Source organism: Phoenix dactylifera, chromosome 5, assembly GCF_051530095.1.
Source record: "Phoenix dactylifera cultivar Ajwa chromosome 5, Ajwa_hap1_PhDact_Kaust_v1.1, whole genome shotgun sequence".
Lineage (NCBI taxonomy): Eukaryota > Viridiplantae > Streptophyta > Magnoliopsida > Arecales > Arecaceae > Phoenix > Phoenix dactylifera.
Window position 1 is genome coordinate 32,356,117 of NC_143194.1, and position 23,090 is coordinate 32,379,206.

The window sequence follows — 23,090 nt, forward strand, 5'->3', positions numbered from 1 at the left end:
GGGCAACGTTTAATTAGGAGGGGAAAAACAAGCCGGCCGGTCTAATCTTATCCCAGTCGTCTAAACCCATTCTTGATTCCTTAAAAACTAAAAAGGGGCCCGGTTCCTCAGAAACGCATTATGACCACTCTCCTCAGTTCTTATAAACCCTTCCGCTGCAATCCCATCTCTCACCCCTCTCCGTCCTTCTTCCGGTCTCACTCCCACGACGTCCATTCGCCCCGTGGAATTTTGGAAAGGAAAGCCGAACTAGAAGGCGTCAGAGGTCAGTGGGTTTTTTTTTTTCTTCTCTTCGATGCCCAATTTCCATCTTTTTTTAAAAGATAATCTTTGTTTCGTTTTTCGTGAAAATCTTTGATGTACCCATTTATTTTTCTAGAGTATCTGAGTCTCCATTGGATGGCTCTCAAATTTCTAAATTATCCAAGAAAGTCGTTGTCCGAGTTCTTGATCGGTACAGCCACTTTTGGTTTCTTTTTCCTTCCAGAACGCACCGATCTTGATAATAATTTGTTTTGATTCAGTGAAAAGAGGGATGCAATGCCTTGCCAGATCGATTTTCTCATTTTGCCATATGAGGATTGGGACTGAAGTTTCAAGATTGGCCCCAAGATTCTTGCGATCGAGGTTGCAGTCTGCCATGTCGGAGGATCCGGAGCTTGGCGATTTCTTGGATTACATGGAGAATCTCAAGAATTATGAGCGATCGGGTGTGCCAAGAGGAGCTGGAACGGACAGTGATGATGGTTTTGATCTTGGGAGGATGCGGCGGCTGCTGCAACGACTTGGCAATCCGCACACCCAATTTAAGGTGTGTAATAATTTTCGGGAACGAATGCCTTTTTGATTGATCTCTTTGTGTTGCCTGCCGACTCTTACTTTGTGTTAAATTTCATGGTTTTATAGAAGAATCACGAGGTGAAACCCATTACCTGAAAGAGGCAAGATTTCTTTGTATCTAACATTAGAAGTTATATAAAGGGCGAGAGTTTATAGATCATTTATACATCAGTACCTTTTTATTTTAGCTATTTGTGCCCTATGTTTGTGTTACTTTGGGGATTAGTAACGGGTATTGTCTTTATGTTTTGGCATTTCGTTAAGTGTATTTACTTGCAGTAGTTTGCTGATGAATTCTTGGTGGCCACAATCTTTTATTTAGTGTGCTGCAACCACTCATTGCCACTTCTGAGAACACCCGATCCGTCCATGATCACCATCCACTCCACAACACCTATTTTATTAAAAGAAAGATTAGTTGAGAAATGAGTAGATGCTGTTTCGCCTTCTTTTTCTTTACAAAGAAAAGCTATTTTTGTCATTGTTCTTATTTCATAACTTTTAGTTTATATTTTATGAATTATCACTAGGTCTTTCTGTATCATAATGTTTTAATAGCGTTGTTTCCGTGCTCTTGCCTTCACTTCTCTGCCTGCTGTTGATGCAAGCAGCTGAGAGTAATTTATATTGGTGCTTCCAAATTGATATTGGTTTTCCTCAAATTCTAGTAGTCATATTAACTTCTGGACTTGATATGCAAACATTGTGTTTATGTATAAATTGTTTGTGATCACAACTATAACAAAAAGGCCTTATCTCTTTTTATTTGCGGTTAACTCTTTGAATTATCTAATATTTAATTCTTTTCAATAGCCTTGTCTTTTGGTATAAAAACTTCTTCTTAGTTTTGTAAGCTTCCGGTCTTTTTGCAGGCTCTTCAGCAAATTCAAAGATGCTAACCCCTCTTCATCGAGTTTGTCTATCATGTATGATGCTAATTGTTTTCCGACACTTAATGGTTTCTGGTATTAGTTCAAAGTTTTTTGTTTAATAATTCACATTTAAGTCTTTTCTAACTTTTTTTTAATGCACATACGTGAGCACCCTTATCTTTTCAATGCTAATTTTATGTGTATGCATTTTCTCTATTGCCTAAATCTTGAGTATGGAATTTGAATATGTGTTTGAATCACATAAATTTCTACGTTAATTCAATTAGAGGGGAGCATATAAAGATATGTTTCTCAGGGCTTAAGTTACATGTATAGAGGAAAGAAGATAACTCAAGAAGGAGCAAAGAGTTACTTACTGATTGTTCTATTTTCTTGGTTGATTGTGGTTTTTTAATGTTATCATTCTGTCTCCCCCCACCCTCTTTTATTTTCCCTTTCTCCAGTTCTTTCTTGTCCTTTGACCTGACATCTTGCAGCTCTATTGTATCAGCGGATTGCATTAAAAAATAAACCCTATCAACCTTAGGGCAGGATTGGATGTCACATTTAATCATTTTATGTTAAAGAAATGCAATTTCTGGCATGTCTTGGCCTTCTAGGATGCATAGATGTGCAGTACCCTATTGCATTCCCATCAGAATCATAAGTACTGCTCAACTTTAGAACTCAAGCATGATGAATTGGCCAAGTCACAAGTGAGCCTTTTTTGTAACCCTCTTTTTTTCTCTTTTCTGGTGTCAGGCTAAAGTACTTGACACTATCACAGGTCAGTCCAAACTTGTATCAATTCAACAATTGGATTAAGGTTCTAATGAACTAAGTTATCTATCCCATAAGTCAGTTTCAATAGAAAATTCACATTAAATGTGCTGATTTGATAGGATAGACCCAAGTAATGATGCTTCAGAGCATAACTAATTGATCTTTGGTTTGGAGAAGTTATATGCAGGTTTAAGTTGGAATATAGAAGCTAAGTTAGGGACTGATGGGCCCCCTTTTTTTAGGCTCTATTGCCTTAACATTGACCTAGGTTATTGACATGTTACCCCCACCCCCCCACCCCCCCGGGGTCCCTCCCTATACGTGTTCATCTTTAACTTTGCATGGGTTTGGGGCCATTGGGCAACACTATAACCAGAAAATCAACTGTAATCAGAGCCTCACTGGAGTGCAACATCTGTAGGCTGTTCATATTGCTGGCACCAAAGGAAAAGGATCAACTGCAGCATTTCTCTCCAATATCTTGCGAGAAGAAGGCTACCTGGTCGGCTGTTATACTAGGTATTTAGTAATTTCCTCTCTTTCTAGCCATTAGTTTAGAGATGACTTATTCTGAAAAGGCATAAGCTAAAGAGCAAGGTGGACTGTATATTTTTTCTCCCTTTACTTCTCATTATATATATATGTATATATATTGCACCATGGATGCTGTTTATGAGGAAGCTGAGCTTGTCATTCTTTTCACTGTACCTTAAATCAATTCTTACAAATAATTTTCAGATGCTGGGGTGAGTAATTTGTGCAAATTCTGTTTCAAATGAATTGAATATTATTACATAAACTGAAACTCCTGAATGATGGATGTCAAATTAAGGTGCCATATTTTTTCTCCATTTCTTCTCCATTTTTTCTTCTTTTCTTTTTCTGTGTTCATAGAAATATATTTGTACCTAAAATAGATGTTGCAGGATGATTCATGCAATTTGCATAGATGATCTTGACACTTCCAACCTCTCCTTTAGTTAGTCATTTTTTACACCTACCATTTCTAGAAATATCAGTGAATTCTTTTTGTTGTCATACTATATTTTTTTCTCTACAAGTAAAGAGTACATATTTTTAGAAGTTGGAGAATGCAAACACTTTTAGATACTTGGACATGACATGTCATGGCATCGCATGATATCCACAACATTCCATGATATCCACAACATTACTTCACAGTGTGTTGACACTTGGCATAGATTTTTGGAGTATTTAACAAGGGACAGTGTGTTTTCAACTATTTTAAATATCATGCTGTCAATCTAAAGTGTCCTGACAATTCTATTGATATGTTATTACATTTCTTTTCACAGCCTTGCTTTGTGGTCTTTGACAAGCACATTTTTTTTTCTCACAGAAAACCATTAATTTTTCAATTTATTACAATGATTTATTTATTTGTATGTGTAGAAATTCCTTTTTTTTCCCTATTTCTGAGGTTGAATTGTTTTGCTTTGGGGACTGTCCCGTGAATCTACTTTTTTCTTAAAAATATCTTTTATTAGCATAAGTCATACATCCGATTAATAGCTTGGTGTTTTAGGTCTTTCATCATCATTCTGACCCATCTCGTTTGAGCTTAGCCTGTCTGCTCGTTAAGCCTCTAGAGATCTTAGTTGTGCATGGCAATGCCAAATCATTTGGCTCTTCACCTTTTTGTTTGGACCGATACGACTCCTTTGCCCTCTTTTATGTATTTTTGAACAATATTCCATTTTATTACTTATTTACTTCAGAATCCTTACCTCTGTTAAGTACATCTGATGTCTTTTAGCCCATTGTACTGTCTAGCATTTCAAACCATACAAGCTTGCCAACCATATGACCTATGGATAATTCTCTTAATACCATGATGAACTTCACAAATATATTTTCGTTGTTGTTACTCCATTTTACTACATAATAGATCCAAGGTGAGGAAAACTATCAAAAGTAGGTGTTTCTTGGACATAAATTCTGATTGTGATCTTATTTTTAATTCTATTCCTATTGAAATTTCATTCAATGTATATCTTAGTTCTACTGCAAGCTCAATTGATTCTTATACTTACTATCATAATTTTGCTTATGCAACTTTGTTCTTATTTGAACTGTTGCTGCATTATGTTCTTAAATAATGAACTCTTAGACTCTGTTAAATATCAAGGAAGTGTTAAGAATATGTTCTCTCTGTAACTGGTAAGCTTGTCTTTCCACAACCACGTATGCCACTGGGCACGGCTATTTTATAGATGTCCTTGATGATCTTAATAAACCCCTCTAAACACCTTTGTTGTATTCCTCAGTTGCGTGGTGTCTACAATTAATAAAAAATGCACAGATTATCTAATACCTTTTCTTGGTGGTGGGAAGTTGTGATGCTCCTATAATTGCCCATCTTAAAAATTTTTTATAGATTACACTCATATATATATATTTCCTTCAAGGTGTTGCAAGATCTTTGGGGGAAAATTAGTTATGAATTTAGACCCTTAAGTTACTCGTAATCCAAGTAAATTTTGACCTTACAGGTCCATGAATTGTCCCAATGTGGACCTGAAATTATACAATCGATATCATGATTTCTCTTGTGTGTTCATGGAGGTGTAAGATTGCAAAACACACTGTCTTCCTTGTTGGTCTCGAAGTTACATATCTGAGATTATACTTTTCAGTTGACAGTCCTTTATGAGGTCCTAAGCTCCCCCTCATTGTTCTGTTGTCACCCACTAGGTGACACAGGGATCATTAGATATCTACATCCTCATATTCGAATACAGAATTTAGCTATTAAGAGTAATTGTGACTTGCTACTAGCCCAAGTTAATAATGGAAAAGTTGAATTAGCAGAGATTAATTTTGTGGCTGCATTTGTAGTATTGGATGGGGGCTATGATTATAGTAAAGTAAAGGTGGTCTTTACTCTTTGTTTTGCTTAAACAATGAAGTTCTATAATTTCTTTCGGCGATTCAAAGAAATTGATTATGACTCAATCATAAACATTGTTTCTTATGTAATCAAGAGAAAGTTTTCAGGTGTGCAATCTTAAGATACTTGTTTGATTGTGGATCATGAGAAGTCATTTGGATTTACTATTATATTAGTAGTTCAAATTATCTTTACCTCTTTGTTCTGAAATGTCATTTTGTGGATGTTTCTGTTATTTGGTTCCAGTAAGCTTTTCAGATTTCAGTTTTCTAGTCACATAAGATAGAATCGTGTCAAAATTGTTTATAGTATTTTCCTGCTTGCTTCGATCAGGTATGTGCTTCTAATATGGAAGGCAATGAAATATTTAATAGCCGACTTCAATTCAGCTGTTCAGGCTTTTTCTAACTGTTGCATTCTAGCTGATATATCCTTTTAAATATGTTATGTCAGAGTTGACTTCAAAGCCCTTCATCTTTCACTCATGCAGCCCACATCTCTTGACGATTCGAGAACGCATATCTTTTGGAAGAAATGGAGTTCCTGTTTCAGCTGAGGTATTGAAGAATGTTTTCCATCGGGTGAAGGGAATTCTTGATCACTCAATAGAACTGGAAAATGGAGCTCTGACACATTTTGAGGTATTGATTGGTTATTGATCTGTAAAAGCATTGTATTATAATGTCTTGCATCTTTGTATGCATTTGTATCAGTTTATTCTTGCAATGACTGTTATGATGTTTAAAACTAAAGCTTTGAAATCCAACATGAATTGATAATAATGTATTACTCCTCTTTCTCCATTTTTTTTCTTTTGATAGTGGTGCCACCTATTAAATAAAGGCCCTGCAAAAGGGCTTGTATTTTATTTCAATTCATTGGAAAGACCTTCCGAACCAAGCTTACTACAACTTCATTTCAGGAAGTATATATATATATATATATATATATATATATATATATATATATATATATATATATATATATATATATATATCAAATGTGAAACACCATCATATGTCTTTTCGTACAGGGCTATTAATTATCTGTTGCATAGCTCAAGTTACAAACATACAGTGTGATACTTATACTACGCTAAACAATGGTAAAATGAGAATGTTATACTGTTCATGTGCATGATATGCTGCAGTTGATCAAGTGATATAAAATGATCTGACAGGTTGTGGCTCTCCTACTGTACTAGTTCTTTTTGATAGCAAGGTGAATTTTCTTATCATGTTCTCAACATAAACTGTCAGTAGGCATAGTTCAATGATTAAGTCATGTCAGATTAGTGGTTTATTTCAATACTGCTTCTGCTAGATCCCACTCCATGTTACAAATATTGATATTATTGATTTGTCGATGTTATGCCTTTGGATTAAGCAGAAACAATGGAAAAGTAGTCATTTCTACAAACAGGACTTTGCAGAGCCCCATTATATGTTCTGTTACACCTCTTTTGGACTTTTCATTCTATACGTTCATATGAATCATATCTTGATGAGTATCTTGAACCTTCATGCATCTGCTTTTCATGTTCATAACCTATTAATTGTATCAGTCAGTTCAGTTTTTTGGTGTGCTTTCTTCAGTTTCTTTCTAGGAAGGTGCAATTGGGAAAGGAAGAGTGGTGGGGTGGACAAAGAAAAAGGAATTCATTATGTGTGGGTTAGAAGAGAGATTCCATTGCACAGGCAGCCCTAGTTGATTCTTGTCCATGGCACATCTTGTCCGCATGTTGGATGCATTAGAATTATTCTTATGCCATTTTGAATCATTTTAGGGTTGTATAACTATAGATTATCCAAGGTGATATTTTTTTGTCAAGCTAAAAAATAAGTGTATTCTAGTTGTTAACAAGGTTTCTTGCAACACCTTCAGAAGACACCTTATGGGGGAAGAATCTAGCTGTTGAAACTGTTTGAGTTGTGCTCTCACTTTGTATTCTCCAGTTGGAGAACTTAATCTGTTGTTGGGCCTTATACCGAACATGGTTACATAGGACATATTAATTGATAATTAATGCAGCTTCATTAAGCAGTCATTTTTCTTTGGTGAGTTGCCTTTATTAGAGTGTAAATTTGTAAATTTTGGTCATCCAAAATATTCCATTGGTCTTGCCTTTATAACATCTAAACACATTAGTTATTGTCCAAGTATACAAATATATTTTTCATTTTTGAGGGTGAGAGAGCATGAGTATGATATTTGCTTAGGGTGAAGTTGACAATGGTTGAGGTGTCAATGTGGGACTGCATCCCAAGGATCGCCAAACCGGTACGGATCGGTATACCGGTCGGTGCTGCCGGTTCGCACCAAGTCGGTCCGGTTCCGTCCGGTTCGGCCGTACCGGAGCCGAAACTATTTTCTATGGCTGGACTGGTCGGCACCGGTACCGGTTCGATATGAGCTGAACCGGCCCGTACAGCCAGGTCGGCACCGGTACCGGTTCGATATGAGCTGAACCGGCCCGTACACGGCCGGTACGGGCCGGTTTAGCATTTCTTGCTGCATCCGACTTGCACATGCAGGCAGGTCTCAGTTAATGCCCACCTGATTCTCAAGTTCTTTGGACCCTTTCTGCTAGGAAATAGCATATCTTGTTGTTTCCGTACAGGACCTTGCATCATCTTTATCTCTTAGAACATGTTATTTGTTGTGTGCCATGCCCGATTCTATTTATTTTCCATTATGACTTCCTCCAATGTTTACCAAGAATTCTTGTGTAGGTGTTCACAGCTCTGGCCTTTCTCCTATTCTCTCAAGCAAAGGTTGACATTGCTATTATTGAAGTGAGTAACTTTTGCTCATTAACCATAGAATTTATGTGCACTACTGTTTAACCTAGCACTGTGATTTCTGTCAAGCATGACCGTCAATGTATCATTGTTACTGCATCTAGTATCAATCTAATCTGTTTATTTTCTTTCATGAATTAAGCATGGAATTGCGACTTACGGTGATTGTCATGGCTTCTGTAACCTGATTTCTTCTTAGCAGGCAGGCCTTGGGGGAGCTAGGGATGCAACAAATGTCATATGCAACACTGAACTTTCTGTAGCAGTTATAACATCAATAGGTGAGGAACACTTGGCCGCGTTGGGTGGCTCCTTGGAAAGCATTGCGATGGCAAAATCAGGAATTATCAAGCATGGGTGCCCAGTTGTGTACTTTGCACTTCCTAGTCTATTAGCATTCACCAAACATTTTTAGACTTCAAGGTTATAGCTTATTAATTGTTCATTATTTACACTTCACGTTGCCATAATTAATGAGATCTAGCCCTTCTATTTAAATTGACATGACAAGGCCTGCTTCTCTCTTCCTTCTTGTATGGTTACATCCTCTGTCATAGCACCCTTGTGCAAATGAAAATGTAGACTCATTTTTGTGTATCTTTGTTGATAGGTTGCCGGCATAACATTGATAATAACTAGGTTTGGCAATTTCTGACATAGACCTGCCAACCTGCCTGAGCTTGCCTGAAATAACCAGGCAAGCGTATCCTTGAATGAGCATTTTTTTTTAATTATTAGATTGGTTAGCCAAGAGTAATGTATCACAAGTGGGTTTAGTTTGAGTTTGGGTCCTTTGCTGAATGGGTCACCATAGGTTGGTCAAACCCTTAAAATCCAGTTTTAGCCCCAGTATAGTGGTATTTTTGCTTTCTGTCATTATGCCTTTTTAACATAAACTTTGCCATATCAACGTTGATTTGTTCTTCCACTGTGACTCCATTCAGCTTTGGAGTGTAAAGGGCCGGATCCCATGTTGTTTTTAAAAGTCTTGCCTCTAGAACAGAACTCACCTCCACTACTAGATCTTTAACATAAAATATAGCAAACCAATTTCCTTCTCCTAACGATGGACATAGGGCAATTCAGAAAAAAAAGTAAATCCTACTTATATGTATGAAAGTAAAGTCATCCATGGAAGTAATTAAATACCTTGCACGCTAAGAGGTTCTTCCTTGCACATAAGTCTGCATTAGTATGGACCAGCTCCTTCTGGTGTGTTAGCAATCTTGCCTGCTTGGTAAAGGGCTCTGCATGCTGTTTCCAATAGCGTTTGCTTCGCAAATAACACCAGAACAATGCATAAATAGTAGAACAATTACCATGTGATGGGGACATTAGAGTTCCTCATTCAGATGATGGAGTCAATTAGTTGCTTTTGTTATTGGTCGAGTCAATTTGGTCATTTGCTTTAGTCAAGTCAATTGGGTTAGCTGTTAAGTCGTGTTGAGTCAAGTGATTGGATCAATTGATCAATGTAAAACCTAATTACAAAGGTCCAATTTTGGGTGTGATCAATTGGTTTAATGGTCTAATGTTAGTAAGGTTTAATTTGGTTTGAAATCAGTTAATTGACTTAGTCAATTAATTGAAGGGTCCAAGTTTGATTATTCGTTAATTGTTGATTTGGTCAACTCATGATGTAAGGCCTATATAAGGGCCATCCCGCTTATGAATTAGGGGAGTTGAATTATTGAATAAACTCTGGCCTCCTTTCTTCTTCTTCCTCCTCTCTTTCTCTTCTCTTCTTCTTCCTGCATCTCTATAACCTCTTCTTCCTGCATCTCTATAACCTCTTCTTTCTCTTCCTTTCCTTCTTTTTTCTCTTTCTCTTTTCTTCCTATAGTGGTCCGCCATCAGCTTGGTATCAGAGCCTCGGTTTTGCCCCTGCTGTCAAAGCCATGATCCAGTTCTTTCCTCTCTCTCGATTTCACCAGGCCCATTTCGCTCGGCTTTCACCTAAAAAAGGGGAGGACCTCTTTGGCGTCCCCTCTAGCCCCTCGGTTTCAAAAACAGAGGAAGAAAAGTTCCTGTTTCGGCTCTTCTCCACCGACTTTCGCCGCCCCGCCGACGCACCACACCGCTCGCGACCCACCTCCACGCTGTTTCGCCCCTACCCGACATCCTCCTGCCGCACCACCACGAGCTAGTTCCGCCGCGCCACTAGGGCTAGCACCGGCCGACGACGAGGACGAGCACCAACGAGCCCTAGATCTCTCAGGTCAAGCCTCTGTCCAATGCCTCTCTCCGTCCTCCACCGGCACCACTCCCGCGACGTCGCCCCTTTGACGCTCGCCATTGGAAGCCGCCGCCTGCTGGAGCCGCCCGTCCCTCGCAGTCACCGCCGCGAGGAACGGAACCCCCACCCCCGAATCCATCGGGAGGTTGAAGATCAGGGTAACGGGTAAGTGCCAGAATCCGGTAACCCATTTACCCAAGATCCGGTGACTTGGATCCACAAAAAAAAAGATTTGCACGTGACCGCACGTGACCGACAAAAAAAAAAAAACCCTACCTGTTCATCTTCCTCTTTGCGACTGCCCCACCACCGCCGTCGTCGCCGCGCCACCGAGGCCACCGCCGAGCCGAGCCGTCGCCGTGCCACCGCAAGCCGCCATCTCCACCGCCCCGTGCCGTGCCGTGCCGTGAGCCCCGTCGTTGATCAGGTTGGATCCGGAGGAGACGTCCATTGCCGTCGTGCGCCCCTGCAGCTCCGCCCCCTCCTTATCGCTGCCGACCGCCGCCTGCCGTTTCTCCTTCCGCCGAGAAGCACCAAACCCCCCTTGACTCCACAGGCCACACCCGTTGCCGCTGTCTCCCCCCTCCTCTCGCACCATAGAGTCGCCTCCGGTCGCCCCGCAGCCGCCTCCCCTCCATCTCCTCCATCGGCCGCCACCCAAGGCTTTCGGCCGCTCCTCTGCTGTCGGCTCCCTCACCCCACCTCCCTTCGGCCGCATCCCACCCAGCTGCACACTCCACTCTCCCCACCTTCCTTCCCCTCAACCGACCCCAAGCCCATAGAGCACCCCAAGCGCCCACCCCTATTTGCCAGCTCAAGCCCACGCGCCCACAACCCATTGACAGCCCAAGCCCACAACTCCCTCCCCAATTTCGTTCACACCACAACCGGTTCCCCTTCCCCAATCCCGTTTACACAATAACCAGTTTCCCCTTCCCAATCCCTTTCACACCGTACAACAACCACATCGGTTTCATTGTCGTGTATGCCTTCACCTTCTTCGCCAACTTTGGTCCCAACCGCATCACCTTCATCGTGCCTGCATAAATTTTTTCGGCCAGATCTGCACTCGACGGGGTCGAGTTCTTCCCACCTGGAAGGAGTTGATGGGGATATCAGAGTCCCTCATTCAGATGATGGAGTCAATTAGTTGCTTTTGTTATTGGTCGAGTTGATTTGGTCATTTGCTTTAGTCAAGTCAATTGGGTTAGCTGTTAAGTCGTGTTGAGTCAAGTGATTGGATCAATTGATCAATGTAAGACCTAATTACAAAGGTCCAATTTTGGGTGTAATCAATTGGTTTAATGGTCTAATGTTAGTAAGGTTTAATTTGGTTTGTAAGCAGTTAATTGACTTAGTCAATTATTTGAAGGAGTCAAGTTTGATTATTTGTTAATTGTTGATTTGGTCAACTCATGATGTAGGGCTTATATGAGGGCCACCCCGCTCATAAATTAGGGGAGTTGAATGATTGAATAAACCCTAGCCTCCTTTCTTCTTCTTCTTCCTCCTCTCTCTCTCTTCTTCTCTTCTTCTTCCTCCTCCTCTTCTCTTCTTCTTGCGTCTCTATAACATCTTCTTCCCGCGTCTCTATAACCTCTTCTTCCTCCTTTCCTTCTTCTTCCTCTGTCTCTCTTTTTCCTGTAGTGGTCCGCCATCCCCATGCATCTGCTTCTTAGTTCTAGCAGGCTTTGGAAGTTCAGATGATCATAAAGGGATACTCAAGCTTTAACTTGGATGATTAGGAGAACTGGTTAAGAGACTGAACAAAATATCTGAAGAGAGAAGTAAAGTGGACAAAGTGTCAGGATTTATCCTGTTTTCTTTTTACATTTTAATTTCCTCTCCTCTGTCTTTTTAATTGGAGTTCAACTCTGAAGCCTTCTTCAGCCTATTTTGTTTTGATTTTTTAGGGTATATGACAGAAAGATTGGGTAGGTGGTTGGGTATGGCTCAATTCTTTTAACGGGACAGGTAAGTGCTAAGAGCTTTTGACATGGCAACCCATGCCATTCCAAGTCATTGCCACTCCCAACACTTAGTTTTACTCCCAGAGTTGGTAGTCACATTAAAACTGTTCATTAACTGTTCATCTGTTGCCCAGTAGTTAACATCCACTTTCCATACTTTAACATCTTCATATGTTGCTTGTTGCAAGAGTATCTTGTTCAAGAGCTGTTCAAGTAAACAACACGTAGAGCCTGCTATGTGCTCGGTTAGGGAAGATCAAGCTTGGGTGCTGGAGGTTCCCTCCATAAGTCATTATTTTGATAGTTTCATGCCTTTGATTGAATGTGGCAGTTATCTTCTTACATATAATGGAGCTTCAATTTTTAATTACCACCTCTGCGATGGGATAATTATGCCAATGCACTATGTATGTTTGATGGCTAAAAAAAAAAAAACATAGAAGGCCTTTTGTCATGCTCTCTAGGATGAGATTAAACATAGAATGCTTTTCTACACATCTATGCTTTTTTTTTTTGCAAGGTAAGCTCTACCTATTCTTCCAGGCTGAGGTGTAGCTAACCTTGGACAGAAAGGTCTTCATAACTGATGTAACCCAAAAAAAAAGGAGTCAGACCGCAATAAATCCACAGATATTGACATGAGTTTGGATATCTGCAAATAGTAACTTAGGCCCAAAAATAACTGAGGTATTTTGCAATTAAGAGCTTAGGTCAATCATTATGGTTTATCTGATGAAGTTGATCACCATGTTCAATTAGTATATCTGCTATCCTTGATATAACTGTTAAGCGTTACCCATTGATGTCGAACAGACATCTGATTGGTTGTCTCTATTGTGCATTCTTATGATGGGCTGCAATCTCTATCAACATAAGATAGTTTGCAATATCAATTTCAGTACCCATACCAGTATGTTGCTGGTACGGTGTCTATACGGGTTAGTTTGTGGTGATACTTGGTACACCCCCCATACTGAGTATCGGTTCACTACCAGTACGTACAGTATGCCAGCTATGGGACAATATAGTCCGACACGGTGAACCATAAAGATAATCTTTCTCAACTATTTTATGCACATATTAATAAAATTGTTCCTTGCTATGGTAATATAATATCATGCTTATATGAATAGTAATAGTAATAACAGTAGTAGCAAGACTGATAGTAATAATAACAGAATGAAAAAACTGAACTTGTTGATATTATTCATTGCATTCGTATTCTGTTCAATGCATTATCTACTTACATATTTACATGTTATAATTGTCATTATGACTCTATTCACTGTTTAAATTGTTCAGGTGGTCATTGGTGGCCCGTTTGAACCACATATTGAGCATATTATTCGGGATAGAGCTTTCTTAATGAACTCTCCAGTTATATCTTCATGTGATCCAGGAATCCAGAGTGTTTTAAAATGCTCTGGAAGAGAAAATGGGAACTCTTATCAAACATGTGACATATTCATCCAAGTTCAGAAAGATTTACAATTGGTACAGACTGTAAAAACTTTCTTGTCTTAAGACTTGGATTTAGTTTGAGGAGGCTAATTATTACTCTGTTAGCTGTTGTCTTTTAAGAAGAATGTAATATTTCTTCAATACTGCTCAGAGTTAGTCATCTGAAAGAGGTCTCAATTTTTCCTGCAGTCTATCGACTTACCTAATGTAAAACTCTGCATGCTGGGAAATCACCAACGTTTAAATGCTGTTACAGCCACTTGTACAGCACTCTGCCTCCGTAGTCAAGGTAAGAACATCATTTCATTGACTTCCTCATCTTTGATTTGGAAAACTAAATCCAGTAGGTTGCAAGACAGAGAAAAGAAATAAGAATTATATCTTTTCCAAATATGAGATCCAATGACCAGCTATTATTTAATCCATACCTGGGAAAAAAAGATACTCAAGCTATTTGTATGTCAAGAAAAAGTTGCTTGTCATTCAGTATTAACAACACGAACATCGTCATGACAAGTGGCATGATTTTCTGTGACCAGATACCATTATTTAGAAAATTTATGAATGTTTTGCTTCCTTTGTCTTTTCTTCAATATATCATTCTTCCCAAATCTACAAGTCTAGATAAGAGGAGGTTTGAAGTATTGTGATTTTATGCCTGAATGAAGGTGTCTTCAGTTTGTTTCATTGTTTTTATAAATTGGGCAGTCGGTCTTTTTATCTCTCAATTTACATCACACTTGCATGTAAAACATGCATGCGTCCCTCCTTTTTTTTTGTCAAACTCTTTGCTGGCTTTATGAATCTGCTTTCAAGAATTGTTTCTATTCAATGCTTCATTCTTCGTCATGTTGGATGAAGTGTTCCTTCTTTACTTTCATCAAGTCTTTGTACACGTTCTATCACCCTGTATCCATATTTTACCTCCTATACTGGGACTCTTTTAAGCATCTGTTTCTCTTGAAGGTGGCAATTTCGATTGTATTGCTAAAGACAAGCATGGGTGAGGATTTTAGGCTTCTAGTTTAGGTTTCTATGTCTAAGCATAATGTGATCACCAGCTTGTTGCATTTGGTTGGATGGTTAAACTACAATTGTAAACTCCTACCACTATGATGCCTCTGCAACAACTCATTGGCACATAACCCTGTCCCCACCATGACTTGTAGATAAAGAAGATGAAAGCTATGATTCCTGCATCCTCATTTCAAGTTTACAAGTCCTGAAGCATGTGCTCAGTACTATCAGACAGAAGGGGTTGAGGTAGCATCACTTAAACTACGGATATGGATAGGTTAGAGATTCACATTCAAGGGTCCTAAATTATAAGGCTTTGTTGATGAATAATTGTTTGCCCAGTGGTTCTTCATTTCTTTACATCTTATCGATGCTTTGAGCTGTAACCAAAGTTTCTTAGACTTTGATTTAGAAATTCCAGCCTGTTTGAGAACGAATTGTATGAGATCTTGTTTAGATCTTATCAATAAAATTAAAGCTCTTTAACCTGTTTTATTCTTTGTATTTTGAACTAGATGGATATGGTTCCAATTTTGTCGTGTCCCACTTGATTTATTAGGTGGATTTAATGTTTGGATCCAACCATGTGAAGCAACTAAATTAAGCCAATTCTGTAACAATTCAGTTTTAATTATAATTTGGAGTATGCTGCTTGATTTGCAGCTCTTCTGATGCTATTCTTTGATGGTTGTATGCCAAACTGCGGGTCGGTACTGATGCGTACGACCATACCGTACCGTATCAATACCAAATTGGTATGTGGTACAAGGGGCGTACCGACCCTGTAATAGGATGGTTCTGGTATGCGATCCGGTATCGAGACGGCAAACCTTGTTTGATGCAAATATATCTAGTAATCATTTAGTAGATAATTGTTATGCCATGTACCCATCATAGTTGTGTTGTTAGGGCTGGTAATTGGATCAACTTTGGGTTAGGTCAAATTTGGATCTGGTCAGAATACGATCAACCCAAACCCAATTTGAATTTGACTGAATCAACAACAAACCAACCAATACTCGAGCTATTTAGGTTTTAGTTGGGTCTAGGTAAGCTCAATGGAAAAATTATAAATGTAAACAAAGTAAAATTTATATGACGTATAAAGAGAACACCATATAGTCCCACATGAAAGGCTGGAGTCAAAAGTGAAGCATCCATTTCCACTGAAATATGGCCATCCAGACTCTTCATGTGAAGCTAGTAGCTTAGCAACACTTATGGTTTTCACTTCGAGTAGAATATTGGGGTCCACTATAGGTACGCATCGATATATCCTTTTCTCATCAACACATGTGCTAAATACTAGTTTATAAGATAAATAAGAATTAAACCCTATTAGTTCACCTAATTCTCAACCCAACAACCTCCCACCTCTTTCTGACCCTCACCCCATCTTCAAGGTTGAAGGAACCAGTAGTACCGGGCACTGTACCGGTTCTCCGGCGGGATGATTTGGTACGGGCCGTGCTGGGCTTGTATCGAGAGAGGGACCGTGCAGAGAGGAAAAGAGAGAGAGAGCGAGCGGGGGAGGGATGGTTGGAGGGGGGTGGCGGACGCCGGTGGAGTGTCTGCCGACTTTACTTAAAAAACGTGAATTTTTTTAAGGCTGCGGCCGAACCCTGTTTCGTTCGAAACAGGGGCAGCGGCAGCGGCCTCGCTCCCCACGGGCACTCCGCCGGCATCCCGCCCTCTCTCTCTCTCTCCCTCTCTCCCATTAGCTCTCTCTTTCCTTCTCCGGCTTCGGCAATGGATTTTGTTTCCGTTGCCGGAACCGTACCAGTGAGACACTGGTATGGCTCGGGACGGCCGGAACCGTCCGGTTCGGGATCGTTCTATCCACCCTGCCCATCCTTCCAAACCCAACCTAACCTAAACTTATGCCCCCTGCCATTGCCACCTCCCTAGCCATAGCACTGCCATACTCAAATCGATTCCATGAGCTTGGGTTTGTTAACTCCCTCTCAGACCCCCTCCTCTCTTTGACGACCATGATCTGCTTGCCTTTTCCCTTTAAGGAGAATAATGAGTATGATATTGACATTTTTTAACAACAATAGGGCCAAAGCCAATAAGAGTAGGAATATGGGGAGATGCCTCAGAGGAGGGTTTGTTGGCTCTGGCAATTGAGGTCACAACCCCCCTTCCCCCTTGCTTTCTTTCTACAGACTCTACCTGCGCCCCTATTGACCGAGGTATGTAGGAAGCCAACTTGATGCCAATCCCCACTAATAATGTACAGGTTGGTTTTAAATTAATTGAATCTTTGGGTTAACAAGATGCCGACTCGAATACCCTTCCCCCTCCCTCCTATTTGTTGGGTATGTCGAACAGGTTAATGGGTTCAAGTTGATATGCTATTTCTGTCTGATGCAAGGTCTGCCGAACCGACCGAAACCGGTCGGTTCAGGGTGTACCGAACTGGTGCCAACAGCTATCGGTACGGTTCGGCTGTGAAAATCAGTACCGAACCGAAATCAGTGCGACCGGCACCGGTAGAAGCGGGGAAGAAGAGGAGGAAGAAGAGGAAGAAAGAAGAGAAGAAGAAGAGGAAGAAGAAAAGAAAGAGTAATAGAAGAAGAAGAGAAGGCAAGTACCGGGAGAAGGAGGACCTCTCTTCCTTGCTCGCGGGCGGGAGAACGGGAGGAACCGAGAAAGAGATGAGAAGAGTGGAGGAGAGAGGGGAAGGAGGGTTCGGGAAGAAGAAGAAAAGGAGGAAAAAAATAAAGGAAAAAAAAAACCTGCGTGCAGGTCGAGTGGGGAAACGGGCACGAGTGGGGAACTGCGAGTCCGCTCATGCCCGCTCGCGTTCCACGCACTGGGAACCGCGCCCGCACGCGGTTCCTTGCACTGGCCGTGATTCCCCGCGTGGGCTTTAATTGCCGCACAGAGTGGCATTTAACATGGGCGGTGCGCGTCCGCGCGTCTGAGGCGCTTTTTTTTTTTTGTTTTTCCTATCTCGACCGGTTCGGTACCGGTTCGGTCGGAACCTGTACCGTACCAGAACCGGTCTTCACCGGTATCATCGATACCGCAGACCCTGATCTGATGTATCTTTGGTGCCCCAAATTCAACTACATAACTTAGCATGACTGAGTCTTTATTGCCCTCATAAATAAATTTTCTTTCTTGAGACAAATATTCAACAGCATCAAGAGGCATGCCAACCATTTTCAACTCTACTTAATCTATTATAAACACCATATATATATTCGTTGTACGTAGAGGGAACGTTTGTTTTAGAAACACATAGATTTGTTGTCTTAGGCTTAGTTAAGACTTAAGACCTTATCCAGTTATACACCAAGGTTATGAATATGATCTTGGTCTTCTTTTTTTTTGATACTTAGTTTGATTTAGGTCAATCAGGTCTGCATGTGTGTGTGATACTTGTTAACTTACAAGGTCCTAATCCTGTCTTATTTCTAGTCCAAGTAAACTCTCATTCACACATGATTAAGATTTTGTATTTGACTTGTTCTACAATGCTATAAGAGTCATTCTTGGTGCCAATTGGTGGGAAATTGGAAAGAAAAATTCTAAAATTCTTAGATTTCAACAGGGTTTGAGGATTTGGGACTATTTGAAAGTATTTTCTCTGACTTATCTTCTTTTCGACCAAGGGGTTGGCTCTTTTGTTTGACTGAATTGTCAATTTGAGACATGAATGTTGGTTTTTCCTTTTCTCTTCTTTTGGTGACTTTTATAGGCTTATGACATTGATAATGGGATAGCACTGGCATTTCATATCCACTCCTCTTGTAAAGGACTTATGAGCCAAGTATAGTTGAGTTGCAACTGGCATATATATACTCTGAAAATATTTGCTTACAGATTTATGCTAAATCCAAACAACCCTATTTGAGGCTGTTGTATGCCCTGTATCTGGATGAATCGCTTCTAAACAAAACCTGATACCAATCAATCTTTCATGATAATATTTCCTACTTATTGTTAAGCTGATAATTGACCCCTTGTCCTATAAAGTGCTGGTGAATTCTAATTTAGCTTTCACCTCTCTACCATCTCATTAAATAACGTGCACTTTTCTGAATCCTTATCCTGACTTACAATGGCTGTTTTATGGGTGAGAAATATGAATCAGCCAGGTCTTTTGCTGAACCCCTTCTCTTGGGAGGGTTGGAGGGAAATTTTTCACTGGGCCCTTGTCTCTGACCCATAATATGAAACTCTGAAACCCATAGTTTTTTATGCATTTATGGGTGTGTTTTGGAAATTAGTGAACAAATAACACTAATGGAACTGCAGGTTCAAAATACAAGCTTGTATTACATTCAGTTTGCAATTTTGCATCCTATAATTTCCAAAAGAGTTTTATTTGCAATTTTTCCTCCTATAATTTCCAAAAGTGTGTTGCATATTATTATTAATCTGAACTGAGTTATCATATGGCTTCAGGCAGTTTTACAATTGTGCAAAACTGGGATGATTACTGGCACAAAATGTCTTGTCTGCCTGATAGACATTGTTTGCATGCCTTTTTTCCAAATGAAAAAAACTGAAAATACAACATAGTTGTCAAATAGCCCAGGCAACCCCATGTAATGGACCCTCCTGCTTAGGCAATCACCTATGTCCAAGGCAGAAGACCATGTATGACAATTATAAAATAATTTATGCATTCATGTATTTCAATTTCAATTGTTGATGCTGTTTTCAATAAATAATCCATATTATGCGATTCTAGGGTACATTGCTAACAATTAAAGTATGAACTCTTTTTTTTTTTAAAAAAAAAAAGAAGAAGAGACTTCCAAGTCTATCATGAAAATATTGTTTGTACTAAAAGAATAAGAGTATACAACATTTTTTTCTTTTCTGAAAATGCAGAGCACATGATCCTTATTGGATGTGGATGTGGTACATATCAATTATACATGATATTTCTACTATGATAACAACAGCAAGCCTGGTACGTTCCTGTTATTGATAAAATAAATAAAAAATGAAAACTGAACACAATACAAAAGAAAACAGTAGGAAAATAAAACAAATAAGTTCTCATTTTCCCAAAACAAAAAACAAATGAAAATTGCATTTAATCACTGGAAGAGCTATGGAAGAATCATTATGTGGCACATCCAGACAGATAACCACAGAAATGAACTCAATTTTACATAAATCACATATGTTGACTTCAGCTGCTGACTAGAAATAACAAATTGTTTTTCCTCAAAAAAAGGGAATACCAAATTGTTTCAGAAGACTGCAAAGCAGAATCACCAAGAAAAAGCAAAGCAGATCACAAAGTTTCCTAACGATTGCATCACTAACAAATAAAAGTTCCCCTCTCAACAATATCACAACAATGCAACAAATAGATAACCTGATTCAATCACATCTTTAAGGGCCACTTTTGATGCTGGCAGTTCTAGCTGGTCCGATAGATCTTCTGAAGGGTCCCTTCTTCAGACAATATGGTGGGAGCTGGGATTGATCGAGACAGAGATCGGGCTGCCAAAGGAGTAAATAATCCTGGTTTTTCAGGATAATGAATACCTTTTCCAAGGTGGTTTATCTTATCTCTGAAATCTAGGGCTTAGCTTCTCCAACCACACCAATCTCCTTCCACAACAAGGCATCCAAATAGGTCCATAAACTCCAAATCCAACTCAAACTGGAAAGAAAATTCATAATAAAGATTCCTCCATCATCAATTAGAAGAGCAGAAAAAATTATCTTCTTGAATCTCAACAAAATCAATTTAACTCTCAAAAGAAAAGGTAATGAAAAAGGCTGCAATTTAGGGGTTTCTTTTTTCCCCTAATTAACTTTATGATCATCTGAATGGATGGATGGAGCCTGGGCTCCACTGGGTTCACTGAGTCATGTGAGTCCCATCCATTTGCGCTGGGCTGGGTGAGCGCTCGATCGAAAAGGTGGTCCCAGTTTCATAAACAAGCACCTGCTCAGTGGGCTGTCTAGGCAGGCACCTGCAAGAACTATGAGTTCCAATGATGATAGAACTTTTCATCTGACTTGTAGTCCTATTCAAGTTTTTGATAATCACAACCAAAACACTCATAAAATTATGGTTACTCTTAGCCATAATTCATTAAATACATTGCTCGGAAAGAATTGGTACTCCCAGCCACCCAAATATTTATGTATCTACTGTAGTAACTGTATTGATGTTCTATATCTTCTCATCATGCTCAACTTTTCTGCTGACAACTTCTCACTACAATTTCCTGCCATTGTCCTGATGGATTTCTGAAAATACCAGGGTGGGCAATATCAGATGAGTCTATTCGAGCTGGTTTAGAGCGAACACAGTTGCTTGGGAGAAGCCAATTTCTAACACAGGATGAAGCTTCAGCAATTGGACTATCTGGAACATCCATACTCATTGATGGAGGTTGTCTTGATGCTTTAATCGTGCTCTTGTTTTTTGTTATCTTTAGAATCTATTGACATTTTGAAAAATATACCAGCCCATACTGAAGCATCTGCTAAAGGGTTAGCGGATGTAATACAGATGATGCATCCAGACGGGGCATTGGCTCTTGTGGTGGCAATGGCTAGTGATAAAGATCATCTGGCATTTGCAAAACAACTTCTTTCAGGTGCTGTGACCATCCTTACAAAATTTCAATGACTTAGCTGACTTTTTTTTTGCTTCTAGAAGAAATTCAGGAACTCTTCTGGTAATCTGTGCAATTTTGTATTATTCACTGTACATTTTATTGAATTTTGTCTGCTGTTGTCATGCAATGTTGATTTTTTTTAATTATTTTTCACTCTTTTTTAATTTGTATTCAGCATTTTTTTTGGTTTTTGGTGTTGGGGGGGTAGAGCTTTCCACCGTCCAGCATTAGTTTCATGGGTCTTTATTATTTTCTTTTCCTAATTGTCTTTTTCTTTGTAGCTGCTTTTCTGTTGCCTTCACTGTGAAACCCAAATATTTTAATGTTCTACTCTGCCTTCACATGCATGCATTTTAAATCCAAGATATGAACTGCACTTGCTTGCTGATAACGCATTGCAATTTCAATTTTATCTTTTGTATGAGTAGTGCTCCACCAAGTAATCAACTTACTGCATATTCGCACAAGTAGATCTAAGGACTGTAGAGTTTTGGGGAAAAATGAATGCATTTGAACAAATTATAATTTATTTGGTTATATCTCTCTCAGGATAATCAGAATGTCTAGTCAACATGAATTTCATTCTTGGTGGGGGATCATGCATGCTATATCTTTTTTTTTTCCAGGTCCAAGGCCAGAGATTGTGCTGTTGACTGAGGTGACCATTGCAGGAGGAAAATCTCGCGTTGCTTCAGCTTCAACGTTAAAGGATTTCTGGATTAGAGCTGCATTAGATTTAGGAATTGATTTTGTAGATATCGGGGTGATTGACCATGGGAAGAATCTTGAGGGTCATAAAAGTGAATCACGAGGATCCTCAGATCACAGCCCAGCAATGTTTGTTGTGTGCCATATTGGATCTGTAAGTGAGTCAATTAAGGCTGCATCTCAGCTGCTCCAGTCCAGGATAGGTAATAAGCCCAGTGTTGTTGTTGCTACTGGCTCCCTATATGTAGTGTCGTCTGTCTTACGGCTGTGCACCACTAATCAGTTTCTGACCACCCATGTATAAATACCCCTTTGTGTACATGACTAGCTTTTGCAAACCTAGTCTTGATTATTGGAATGGTAAACATGGAGAGTTTATTGATTTCTCTCTGTGTTCATCCTGTTTGATTGAAACATGGCCGAGCCAACTCCACATGCTTGCAGAGAAGATCCTTGTGTGAGATAGTGATTCACGTATTATGGACAATTCAAGACTTGCAACCTGCCCAAAGAAATCACCGGCTCCAAATTCTCTGGACCACGGACAATTCAAGACCGAGTCTAGAAGCTTCTCCAAGCAGAGAAGGGGTTTCCCTGATTCACAGTCCAGCCTACTGATTGAGCTATCTTTTAATCTCGTATTTGCGTTCCGGACTTGCATCATGTTTTAGACTATTGGATTCCATGTTAATTGTTTTTTCCCAAGTTAATGTATTTGGAATTTCAACTCTTGGATAAAAAAGAGTTGATTGAATAAGCTGAGGAGCTGATTCTGGTTTTGGAGCTTTTAACCATTGCAGAACCCGATTTTGTTCTTACATGCCTGTGTATATGTATGGTTTTCTAGAGGTGGTTGCCTTCCACCAATATGAACACCGACTTT

At 39.6% G+C, this 23,090-nt stretch overlaps 1 protein-coding gene across 13 annotated transcripts; it reads left to right on the forward strand.

The window, feature by feature from the left end:
- Positions 1-94: 94 nt before the first annotated feature.
- Positions 95-23,025, forward strand: GLA1 (Folylpolyglutamate synthetase family protein). Of its 13 annotated transcripts, none has more exons than XM_088722425.1 (12): positions 118-265; positions 525-811; positions 1,713-1,766; positions 2,917-3,014; positions 5,860-6,047; positions 8,139-8,201; positions 8,410-8,571; positions 13,716-13,907; positions 14,064-14,163; positions 21,139-21,270; positions 21,347-21,478; positions 22,126-23,025. In XM_088722425.1, the coding sequence occupies exons 2-12, from the start codon at positions 699-701 to the stop codon at positions 22,509-22,511; spliced, it is 1,620 nt and encodes a 539-aa protein (XP_088578551.1). In that variant the 5' UTR covers positions 118-265; positions 525-698; the 3' UTR covers positions 22,512-23,025. The 13 variants fall into 13 exon arrangements, with proteins under 13 accessions (XP_038985066.2, XP_088578547.1, XP_088578558.1 ...); XM_088722424.1 differs by having other exon boundaries at positions 173-265; positions 8,407-8,571; XM_039129138.2 differs by lacking the exon at positions 1,713-1,766 and having other exon boundaries at positions 95-265; positions 5,897-6,047; positions 8,407-8,571.
- Positions 23,026-23,090: the final 65 nt, after the last annotated feature.

Bases quoted from the DNA above. Each gene is read 5' to 3' on its own strand.
- GLA1 (XM_039129138.2), top strand. From the start codon at position 121: ATGACCACTCTCCTCAGTTCTTATAAACCCTTCCGCTGCAATCCCATC. The intron at 6,048-8,138 runs GTATTGATTGGT...ATTCTTGTGTAG, and splicing joins GAGCTCTGACACATTTTGAG to GTGTTCACAGCTCTGGCCTT. The intron at 8,202-8,406 runs GTGAGTAACTTT...ATTTCTTCTTAG, and splicing joins TTGACATTGCTATTATTGAA to CAGGCAGGCCTTGGGGGAGC.